Source organism: Drosophila erecta, unplaced genomic scaffold, assembly GCF_003286155.1.
Source record: "Drosophila erecta strain 14021-0224.00,06,07 unplaced genomic scaffold, DereRS2 tig00000294-arrow-arrow-pilon, whole genome shotgun sequence".
Classification (NCBI taxonomy): Eukaryota; Metazoa; Arthropoda; class Insecta; order Diptera; family Drosophilidae; genus Drosophila; species Drosophila erecta.
Genome location: NW_020825218.1, coordinates 1,293,349 through 1,306,582, shown reverse-complemented (window position 1 = coordinate 1,306,582; position 13,234 = coordinate 1,293,349). Strand labels below are relative to the sequence as shown.

The 13,234-nt window shown below is 29.6% G+C and overlaps 1 protein-coding gene across 17 annotated transcripts in view; it reads left to right on the top strand.

The window, feature by feature from the left end:
* The window catches only part of LOC6555877 (protein pangolin, isoforms A/H/I/S), a 36,249-nt gene extending 28,197 nt beyond the window's left edge, over positions 1-8,052 (top strand). For 13 of the 17 annotated variants that reach the window (XM_026983410.1, XM_026983406.1, XM_026983408.1 and 10 more), the window contains one exon: positions 5,788-8,052. In XM_026983410.1, the coding sequence (XP_026839211.1) occupies positions 5,788-6,880 (1,093 nt within the window). In that variant the 3' untranslated portion in view covers positions 6,881-8,052. Of the gene's footprint in view, positions 1-1,600; positions 2,210-5,787 lie in introns of those variants that run through there. The other 4 variants (XM_015153149.2, XM_026983401.1, XR_003408201.1 and 1 more) reach the window with 3 other exon arrangements.
* Positions 8,053-13,234: the final 5,182 nt, after the last annotated feature.

Below are 13,234 nucleotides of genomic sequence, written 5' to 3'. Positions count from 1 at the left end.
CATAAAAGGAAAAAGAAAAAGAAAAAGATTTAGTTTTTCAAAAACTTCTTAATGTTAAAAAATTTTCTGCCATACCTAGGGAAGTACATTTAAAATAAATTTAATTTATATTATATTATACTCTATACATATAGTATACTCTTTATATACAATTATACTCTACGAGCAAATGCGTAGTTAATCGCAGAATATATCTGAACATAACTCAACATATACTCTAGGTTAGATCACTAAACGAGTCGATCTGGCCATGCCCGTATGTCTGTCCGTCCGTATGAACGTCGAGATCTCAGGAACTATAAAAGCGAGAAAGCATGCAGATTCCAGAGACAAAGCGCAGCGCAAGTTGGCTTCCTGATACTGTCACGCCCGCTCTAAAATCTAATAACTGAACACGACTAATGACTTAAATCGGTGCAGAACCAAATTGGTTTAACGAAGGTTAGAAGTCTAGATATCTCCTTTTGATTACTTAACGTAATGCTGCGATTTCTTTATGACTTGCGTGAATTTTGCTTATATCAACTGATAGATACTCTAATTAAAAAATGATTATGCACCTATTAGACTTATTATGAAATCGTCCACATTAAAACACACTGACCAAACATCTCAGAAACACATTATTACATTTACTATAAAATGATTTAGTCCAAACAATAGGACTACTTTTATTAACTGCACGATATGCAACCTTATTTAATACCTTTTAAGACCTTCAACCTCGAACTTGATTTTGTATTTAGTTTTTCAGTTTCTTAAATATTATTTACTTATTTTAAAATTGCGGGAGGCACATTAAAATTTAGATCGTATATAAAATTCATACAGTTTTATTTTAGTCATTTTGACGACATTGTTTTTAATCGTTATTTTCGTGGCACTAGTAAAGTTACTACAATGGCATGTGGTTATGACAATCAAGGTTTAGCCATTTCAACGTAAAAAGTACAGTTCCTGGATAACCAAGCCAAATGTAGGCGCATGAAATTGTAGTTTATGTGGTGTTATCTGCTGTCCGTGACAATAGAAACACCACCCTTCATAAAGTAAGCAGCAGTGAACAAAATATATCAAAAGAATCTAGTTTTATAATACGAATACAAAATGCCACATTTAAGCTTTTATTTAGGATTTTATAGTTTTTAATTTTACAGAGAACATAGCAATGAAAAGTGTTGCACAGGTTTTAACCTTTTTGCTTTTAAGCATATATTTTTGACAAACAGGGGACTTTTTTATTGCATATTTGATATGCAAAGGAACGTAAAATAAAAATGAACAGTTTCGTTTTGTACTTCACTAATCAGCAATAAGAGAGAAGTATCACCTCATGGTATAGTTTACTCCTAGAGGCAAAGTAAGCTTATTAATAGATGTGGATTATTTTCTGTTTTTATATTCCTAGGGCGGGGGCGCTAAAAATAAGGTGTATTTTATAAGTTTTTAGGTAAAATTATTTATGTGTGTCAAAAATACATCATATATAGTTGATACAAAATATTAATGTCTATAAATACATATTTTCCCCATTTTAATAATGACGGTTAATTACATTGTTTTTGACTTTTTATTGACTCTTACCTGACCTATATCTAAGTCCCAATTTGGGTGTCATTTCATCCGTAAGCAACAATGGCAGCAGCATTGGCATCAACAGTAATGCAGCAGTCAACAGCATTGGTGTTGGCATGCTGGCACCTATTGTAAGTGGGGGTACGGTAATGTTGCCCAACTCGTCATCATCGTCCTCCTCATCATCATCCACCTCGTCTTCTCATACACATGTACAATTGATGGCTACCAGTAATGGAAATGCAGTACCATCTTTAAATGGAATAACAGTTACAGCTGGAGGAGGTGGTGGTGCAGCAAGCGCATGTTCACAACAATTGTCTCCCCAGGCACCACCGACATATGTAAATTTATAGATCCAAATAAATGAATTCAGCAACGGAATAAGAACATCCGAAGACCCAGGAATCAATAAACTAAACCACTGATGACCAGTTTTAACATCCTAAAATTGCTTCAACATCCAAACCCGTAAATAACAAATCAAACAATTAAAATAAATGCATATCAGGGTTTACAAATTAGCTCCTGTTTGTGTATATAGACTTTAAAGGCCTATATACATTTACTTATTGCATGAATTTTATTTTTTTGTTGTAGAGTTAATAAAGTTATTTCTGACTTAAATTAAAGATGGGCAATAAAAATATCATATTACTTTTCATATATTACAATATGTAAATAATATGGTTTTGTTTTCTGATAAACTATTAAAGCTTGTTACTGTAAATGTTGTTTTTTTCTAACAACCATTACCAGTTTTGTTATAATATTTCTGGGATTTAAGAAGAGTTTTATGTCAGTTTCATAAAATGCAGTGCATAGTCATATAATAAAAGAAAATTTTATATACAATACTTTTAAAGCAATATTGAAACAGATTCAAGAAAATGTTATCAAGTAGATCTAGAAAAGCTTTTCTGTTTCTCCGTTCGTCTTAGTGTTTATGAGATATCAACACTTGTGTAAACTATTCTTGGCTCCAGCCGACACAGCAGAGTCAAAAATATAATAAATAAAAACAAAGTGATCACTTATTCGAATAATCAATAACATACCTTGTTATAAAGCAATAATTTATAAATTAAATTTTTGTAATGTTTTACTTTTCTGCGCTTTAAATACAATACGTTTTGTTAAACCCTGATATATGTTTTTAAAATGGACTTAATTGTTTTTTTTTTTCTATTTGATGTGTAAAATATATAAAACTATAGAATATTTTCTTTAATGTTTAATTTATTTATATTGAGTTTACTTGTGTTGTTTTTGGTGATGCATTTTTTTTTTTTGCTTTTCATAGTATTATAAGCTCCTATTTCTTAATGTTGTAACAATTACAATATTTATTTGACTTTAAAGTCAAACTGCTTTAAATTTTTGACTCAAACCAAAAAAAAAAAGTGATATTATTCATCCAATACAACGTTAAAGCACTATACATGTTTTCGTTATGTTTTATTTCATTGAACATTAACCACAACAGTTTTTTAACATATCTTCTTAAAAAAATTGTAATCGAATTAGCCAGAAACTGAAAATGGTAAATAAATTCTTACTATGCAATTTTCCTTAGTAATCGGTATACTGTCCAACATGCACGACCAACGTGACATAGTGCGTACATAATGTGAGTAAAGAAGTTTGACACATTGGCAAAATAATGATGGGCGAAAATTGCTTTAGAGTTTGATTTAAAGTACAGTATAAAATCTGCTGAACTGTTTAAAATATATTTATTAAATTGATATTATACAAGGTGTCGGCAAATAAATTTTCAAAAACTGTAAAACTTCAATGTTGTCTTCTGAAATGATTTCAAGCAGATATATTATTTAAGCTTGAATGGTCTGTCAGCAGATTTTGTCGTCAATAATGTTAATCAAAAGAGCTAGTTTTTTGCAAATACTATCTTATAATCTATAGGTCAAACTGCTGATATTTTTTTACCTAATAGGAACATTTTTAAACCCGACTTAACACTTCGGTGGCTTGTAATCGTAAGAAATTAAAGAATACCCATAAATGAGTTATTATTGTTCATTTAAATGGACATTGTTTTAATTTAAAACAAAATATATGTTCACTTTACCGTTTGTTCTGTATTTTTTTTACATTTTCTATACATTTTTTTTGTTGTTTTCTTTTGGTACACCCCTGCAGAGGGTATTATTGACTGACCTAAATAAGAAGTTTGCAATGAAGGAAACATTTAATCAGTCGGTTCGTCGATCCGTTGTCCTTCTGTATGTCCGTCCGTCTCAACTAGTGTCTAAGTGTTAAATCTATCTGCATGAAACTTTCCCAGAAGTCATATTTTTTTTGTAAATAATATTATAGTCAAAGCACTGTATTACATATATAAACAATAATGTACGTCCTTTGTTTTTGATCTAACTTGAGTTATTGTTTTAATTTGATAAATATCGGCAGACTAGGATATATTGGTACCATAGAAACATGGGGAAATTTAAATGAAAATAAAAGAAAAGAATTCGAAGTATTCGTGTTATTTTTATATATAATTAACTAAAATAATTAGGAAGATCAAACATGATTTCATTAAAATAATCCTGCGAAATTCTATTACCCTATCTTATAAAAAAATAATTTTTATTTCGAAGGGCGCCCTAGTATTGTTCCTCTCCCCTACGTGTTAATATTTGTGAAAGTGTTTTAAAGATATTTAAATGACAATAAATAATGTATAAAAAGTCTAATTGAATGTAAATTAATATATTTCCGTTCGCTTTCGGTAAACTGAAAAGGAAGTTTAACTTTGTGATTATTCGAAAGAGAAACTCAATGAAGAATATACTTCGTGCATGCACGTGTTACCAAGATAAAAAAACCAACGAAAGATATCCAATGATAGATAGCCATGGTTTTGATATCAATTTTATAAAATAAACTAATAAAATATACTCATTTCAATGGGCACAAAGTTCGTTTTCGAAAACACACAGAAAAGCCTACATAAAGTCTACATTTTTGGTTTGTTTGTATGACCACAGACTTTGACGAAATAGGTTTGAAATGCATATAAAGCATCTGGATATGCATTTTCAGCAACTGGTATTTAAAAGTTATTTACTTCGGAAATTTGGATATTTGAAATTATTATTTAAATTTTAATATATCGAATATAAACTTCTTAAAAAAAACAACGAAAGATATCCAAAGAAAGATAGCCAAGGTTTTGACATCTATTTTATAAAATAAACTATAAAAAATTTACTCATTTTGATATACTCATTTTTTAAAATATACTCATTTTTTAATTGGTTTCCGAAAACAGACAGAAAAAGCCTACATTAAGTCTAAATTTTTTGTTTGTTTGTATGACCACAGACTTTGAGGAAATAACATTGAAATGCATTTAAGCATCTAGATATGCATTTTCAGCAACAGGTATTTAAAAGTTATGAACTTCGGAAATTTTGATATTTTAAATTTTTTTTTATATTAACAGGCAGGATTTACTTTTAAACTAAAATTAAAATAAATTTAAAAATTAAGGGTTGATTCAAAATTTTTTTTTCAAAAGGGCTCCAATTGATACTCGCAAAGTAATAGGTACTACAATTGCTAAAATATTTTTGTAGCAAATTTTTCATCCGTTCCCTTCTTTTTTATCTTAAACAAATTTACTAAAAATTGATTATAATTGAAATTTTGTTAAGGCATGATCAAAAATAATATTGGATTGCTTACACCTTCGATTATACCACGATTAATATTTTAATATATATGTATCGGATCGGATGACTGTAACTTGTAGCGCTCATAAGAATAATATAATATATTTATAAATTCTTGGTAACTCCAAATTTACAAAGTTGCAATACGTTACTTACTGTAACTATACTTTTTTCCCAAACTTTTTTCTCGTCGGATTAGTAATAAGTAATTTAAACCGAACGCGGCAGCCAACGCCACACTTTCGTTTAAGGTGTCAGTGTCGCGGCAGAGCGTCGGCAAAGCAACTCCCGGACTCGCGAGGCGGTAATAAAAAAAAATCTCGCAATATAGGCATGCTGTTTATAAGATAAAATTGTTTATCTGTTGTGTAATTCTTAAGGCTGAAATCATTGCTGCATGAATATTAAAATATTTGTTTACGGAATGCAAATACTTGGCACTGTTTGTTAATTATATATAAAAATAATTCTTATATTTAACTATATTTATTTGATTTTCGTTTTTACATAGGCGCAAAAAGAAATGTATTCGTTATATGGAAGCCCTGAACGATAATGGGCCCGCCGAGGACGGAAGTGGTTTTGATGAACACGGAAGTCAGTTAAGTGATGACGACGAAGATGACTACGATGATGATAAACTGGGCGGAAGTTGTGGAAGTGCCGACGAAACAAATAAATTAGAAGACGACGACTCAGAATCACTAAATCAATCCATGCCCAGCCCAGGCTGTCTTAGCGGATTGTCCAGTTTACAGAGCCCATCGACAACAATGAGCTTGGCAAGCCCACTTAACATGAATGCCAATTCAACAACCAGTGTTGTATTTCCTGCTACTTCTAATGCGCTTTTAATCGTCAGCGCAGACCAGCCGACTGCACAGCAACGGTCCACATTGGTGTCAATCGCGGGATCGAGCAGTGGCTCAACCAGTAGCATGAGTACAACCCCAAATAGGTCAAGTACACTTTCGCCAGTTACATGTACGACCGGCCCGTGTCTAGGTTCATCTCAGGAACGAGCCATGATGCTTGGAAATCGTTTTAGTCACTTGGGAATGGGGATAAGTCCTCCAGTAGTTAGCACGAGCAGCAGTAAATCTGAACCATTTTTTATGCCTCATCCCACAATTTGCAATAATCCTATCTTTTCATTGCCATCAATTGGTAATTGTAGTTTAAATAATTCTCCAATGGCGAACACATCCCGAAACCCTATTGGTGCTAACCCACGAGATATTAATAATCCCCTTAACATCAATCAGTTGACTAAAAGACGTGAATATCAAAATATTGACATGATTGAAGCTAGTGAGTCAAAGACTATAGTTGCCCACGCCGCTACATCCATTATTCAACATGTAGCAGTGCACGGCTACCACGCGAATCACTCGCTTTTAAATAGTAGCTTAAGCCAACATTTTCATCACCAATTAAATAACCGTACGGAAAAACCCAATAGAAGTGAGCAGACAATGCTGTCCGTAAATAGTCATTCTGTAAATAGCAGTGAATGCCATAAAGAATCTGATTCGCAGGCAATTGCATCTAGCAAGACTCCAAACGCTGCATCTAACGATAACGGCGTTATTAGCGTTTCATAACGGATTGCAATGGATTTGTAGAATTGATTCATCAAATTTTAATGTTTATGTGTGAGAAAATAATTAAAATAAAAACATACGTGCAATAATTATTATTCTCGCCAGCCCAAGCCATCTTATGAAACAAGAGGCCATCAAAACTAGTGCCACGCTTACATCGCAATATTTCGTTTTTGTTTTTTTAATATAAAAAAACATTACTATAAAGTACACTGAGTCATAGAATTTGTGCACAAAAATATTTAGGAACAATTCCAACAGAGGCCAACCTTAGATATTTCTATAAAGAAACATGACTCAAATCTCAATCTTGGCCGTGCCAAATAGAATAAACAGACACACTAAACTTAAGTTACATAAATACTTATATTGCTTTTGACACCTCATCAAATACTACTTTCATCCAGGGGTATAGACTTCAAAGCTCTATGGGTATATCAATAAAACAATTTTGTATACTTTTCTTTTTATTTTGCTTAAAATTATGGTTATTATTTTTTTTACAAAATTGTTTTTTTTTTTTTTTTTTAATTGCGATACAACTTTTGAAAATCTATATTAATAATGCCTCTCCGGCAAATATTTGGTTGTGAATATAAATTGTTTCTGCACTAAAACTATGAGAAGGCCGAAATATATGGATTTCGAAGATTAACGAATCACTTATTTAGCCATTAATTTGGTCGTTTGTCATTTATTGACTGTTTCATTAAAGAAGACAGAATTTAACAACGTCTAATATCATAACGCCACCCTCAACCCCCGTGACGTGTATCTAGCCTCAGGATTTAAATTAAATGTATCATATATATTTTAATTTTTCAATATCCTGAAACATTTATATTATGTATGCAATGCCAGGACAATGAGTGATTAAACTTAACAAAAAGGATATTGTTAGTTCCGAAGAGATAAAGACCACAAAAAGTTACCCAATCTAAGAGTCTGTGGGTGTTATGGCACAAGCCGCTTGGATGACCCCGGACACGCCGCCATTCGCATTAAAACATTAAATTTAACCTTGCTTGTAATGATAACTATAAATTGTTAAAATGTAACATGCTTAAAGTATATGATTTCACTTTAAGATAAATGATTCTATATAAATTAGTTCACTACCTCTAGAAAGTTAACGAATTAAATGGTTCATCATATAGTATGCCGAAAAAGCCGGTCTTATGTTTATTTTATTTGAATGATACGTAATGATACATAATTTTTTAATATCCCACAACATTTAACATAACTACCTAATTTTTATATGGTTATAGAATATAACTAATCCAAAAGAAATTATGAAAATACAATTATGTTTAAAAAGATACATTCTCAAATACGACTGCACGTGCACGTAGAAAGTTCGATACCGTTTTCTTTGGTTAATGGCAGACAATAATTTATTTTATATATTTTCACAGCTTAGGCTTCATAAGCAATATTTAATGATTGCATACATACAAGAAATTCATTTATAATTTATTTTGAATTCATTCCTAATTAAAAAATTGTAATAATATATATTTTATTATTTTAAATTAAACCTGAAATAATATATGTGTACAAAACATATATAACAAACTAAATGTAAATATGTATTTTCTTACATAGAACGTACTGATAATCCTTACGAATTTATTGACCATAAGACCTGATAGCCTTTATTCCGTGTAAAACTTAAACTCCTAATGAAATACCATGTCTACAAATTAAGAAATAGTTACCTAGTACGAAGAAATAGATCATATTTAAGCATATATGCAGTTTTATACTAGTCTCCATTCAGTTATTAAACATTTAATTATTTAATGTACAAATGTATTTTAAACCTCAATTTCGGGCTTGTCGTACACGGTTATACATTTCACTAATATATAAAATGTTTTTAATTTGTTAGCTATTATACAGATTTTAGGTTTTATTATCTAAAATCTTGGATGTTTGTTTATATATGTACCCTGTACTTAAAATACATATCTTGATTTTCCGGAACAACTATCCTAAAGATCCTATAATACTAGAGCCTTATGTAAATCCATCGCATACAAAACATATTTCACAAAAACATATAAAGAAAAGTATAATGAGGCCAATTTACAGGCTCTTAATTATAATACTCTCCACTCGTAGATTAATAGGGTATAGGGATTCGTTGAAAAATATGTAACATGTTGCCGATCCTATAAACTATATATTTCTGATCTGGATCTCTAGTCGAGTCGTGTCCGTCAGTCCGCATGAACGCTATGACCTCGGGAACTATAAAAGCTTGAATCTGAGACATGCATATTATAGTGACACCTACTCTAACGCTCACAAACAGGGCAAAGCTACCACGCCCACAATTAAAAAAAAAATATTTAATTTTTTTCTTTATTATATTATTTATAGATAATTACGAAATATTTTGAACGTAACATCTACCAACAGTTCAATACATTTGACAATTTTTCTTTTTTTTTATATTTTTATATTCGCCTTGCCAATTTTAATTGGCAAGCTAACAAAATTTTGAAATATTTTCCTAACACACTGAGCTGACCAACGGGTAGAGAAGGAAATCGAGTAATAGCGTTCGATTTAGTTTTTTAAATTTATCTAATACTTTATGAAACATGAAAATATAGAAAAAATGGTAAACAACAATAATAATATTTTACTTTTTTATCTTAAAATAAAAATCTTAATTTATTTGCCAGTTTTTAAATAAAAACATTTTTAATATCCTCCTTTAACTAATTTACAGTATTGTTAAATGTTGTTGGAAATATATAAAGAAAGTATTTAATAACATAAATAACGTAATATTTTTGTCAATAAAATTATATATAAATATAAAGTATTGTGCATACTATGTACTTCTTTTTTTCTTTATTGCCTTTCTCAAGCTTTACGTTAATAATAAAATTTGTAAAATATTGTAATGCACAAATTTTTAAAGAGGACATAATATATCTATTTCGATTCTTAACTGCAACATTTTAATTTCCTAAATTATATGAAAAAGGTGAAACAAACGTTAAAAATGTTCTTATAGCTTCATGTTTTAAAAATAAAGCGAATTAATAAGTTCAGTGTATTTAAACTATGAAACTATAATAAAATGCATATCTACAACTAATTAAATGATAAAAGTAGTAATAAAAAAGTGTATTGCAAAAGTTTTCTATAACTACAAAGCACATGAAGATATGCGTTTCTATGCTTGTCAGAAAATATAATTAAAAGGAATGAATTGGTCTCAAGAAGTTCCACACTTTATGAGAATATTACTCGTATAGGTTGACTCAATCAAATGTATGTAACTCATATTGATTAAGTTCTCTAGCCGAGTCTGTCCGCAAAGACATGCAGATCTCTGTTTCGCCAACACTTTTAAAAAATGTGCGAATCATAAAAAAATTTTTCTAGGTACTCCATTTATTTAGAAGTTTTATATAAACTCCGACTTAAAAGATTTTAAAGCCAATAAATGTTGGCGCCATTTTTAACATATTTAATAATAATTTCAATAAGCTTTCGCATTAGTAAGCTAATTTTCTTTTTATACTCGTTACTTGCGTAAAGTAATTGAGTACTAGAATCGCTGAAAAGTAGCAAAAAAGCGTTTTCGATTCTAAAAAAAATATCAGGAGCGATAGCCGAGTCGATCTGGCCATGTCCGTGTGAGATTTTGGAAACTATAACAGCTTGAAAGTTGAGATTAGATATGCTGATTTTAGGGACGCTGATTAAACTTGTTCACAACGTTGTCACGCCCACAAACCGCCCAAAACTGTCACGCCCACACTTTTGAAAATGCCAATTTCTATTGATATGCCAAAATTGTTAAACTTTCTTGTTCGTACTCCCACTAGCTGAGTATTCGGGTATCTGAGATTCGAGGAACTCGACTATACCATTATTTATTGTATTTTATTTTAAAACAGACAGACAATTTTTTATAATTAAAAAAGGGATATTGCTTAACTGTTTATATTATACGAAATTTTCATATCTTTTTAGATGCTAACACTTTTTTAAATATTTCTAACAATTGATATTTGACAACACATACATCTGCATGCATTTCATTATGATCAAAATTCCAATCTTTACATAACGTGCAGAAATGCTTTCCTTTTTTCCGTTGAAAGTGTAGCGCAAAGTTTTCATGACAAATGTTTATAGTTAAAAAAAAATTTTTGAAAATACAAAATCAACATATATAAGCAAATATGTCTTTTCGTATACAAATCGTATACAAATGTCTTATAAGCAATATTTTATAAAATGAGACCATAATAAAATTACAATGATATCCAAAAAAATTTTAATTAATGAAGATCATCGGACGTTACATTTACAACAAGACCAGAAATTCAACAAATATACTGCTGTGATAAATCTAATTGACGATTTATATAGGGCTCTAGTCACATAAAAACATAAGATTATAGGATTATATATATAATTATGTATAAATATACAAAATATTTATATGCATATGTATATGTATATGTATATTTATATGTATATGTATATGTATATGTATATGTATATGTATATGTATATGTATATGTATATGTATATGTATATGTATATGTATATGTATATGTATATGTATATGTATATGTATATGTATATGTATATGTATATGTATATGTATATGTATATGTATATGTATATGTATGTATATGTATATGTATATGTATATGTATATGTATATGTATATGTATATGTATATGTATATGTATATGTATATGTATATGTATATGTATATGTATATGTTACACATATAAACATTTTTAGAATATGTGTTATAATAGTTTGGTTGTCCTGATTATATAAACAAACAAACAAAGTAATGTATTAATTATTTAATCAGAACAATGTATGAGGCCATTGCCAATTTAAAAGACTGTTTAATACATATTTTATATGTTTACTCCGAAAATTTTGTCAATACATACATAAATAGCTATATAAAGCTTTAGTCTTTAGGTTTAGTACAATTCGTTAATGTGTAATGTGGGTATGTATGAAAATTAATAGCATAAGTTTTATTACATTCTATTGATGAAAAAAAATTCTGTGTTTCTTTTGTGCTTCCATTGTGTTTACTGTATTTGTAAAATTATGCTTATTATTCAATCGATTTCGCAATTTTATTTGTTTGATTGATTAATTGTAAAAATTAAAACGTCTATTTGTATGATGTAAACTTATGTGTATAAGAATTCTTTAAATAAACACTATAATAATAGTACCCCATCAAATCAATAAAATGGACCCACAACGAATATGTGAACTTATTTGTATATACATAAAATATACTTTCTAGGAGATATACATTTTTATCAGAATGGTAAAAAGTTTAACTTATTAATGGAGCTATGCTTAAAATTAATATTTAAAAATTAAATTTAATATTTATGGCATAATTATCATTTCTAATACCGCAATATTAATTATTATGTATCTGTCGGCTGAAGGATTCTTAGGCTAAGATAAGGTAGTAGAAAGGGTTGACAATGTTGTACTAAATCCATGCAGATATACAAATTTCTAAAATTAAGATAATGGTAATCAGAAATATAAAATTAATAAAATAGAATATATACACATAGGTATTAACTAATGTACGAAGTATAGAAATAATGCAAACTTACTGAAAAATAAAAAAATAATGTTGAAACCATTAACTTTTTATGTACCAATATAATGCAGAATTATTGATAAAATTTAAGCGTCATTTAGCCAAAGTAAGGGAAAAGTTGATGAATATAAGAAGCAACAGCGATGCATTTTGGCGTAAGAATTGGATAAATTACAAGAGAGAAATATATTTAAATATATTTCAGCCAGTGGGAGTGCTTTGAAAATATTGCAATATTTTTTTGTCATAGCGAAAGATTGACAAAAGAAATAGCAAAATCAAAAATATTTTAAACCATTTTCAGAAGTGTGAACCGCACCTCCTGCTAAACCGAGCGTAGGTTATACGTACATACATATATCCAAAGTAGAAGCCATATTGGAAAAAAGTATAGAACGAGGAAAAAATATATATTCAAAAATATAAGTTCTAATTTTGTGATAAAAAAGTTAGTTTCTATCGCTTTAAGAGTGACAAAGGGCCTTAACTGATGATGATACTAGATGATACTAGGCTTATCCCAGTACTAGCCAGAGGGAACCTCATAATTAGATCTACAGTGATTTAAAATTGGGGGAACTACGGAATACTACGGAAAATTTTGGGTCCAGAAGATCGTCAACCCGTGTTTTTCCACCCAAACAGCACTCACTTACTTATAGTGTAATTCGCTTGTATTGGCGAACATTCAAGTTTCTAGAGAGCTAGGTAAACAATTT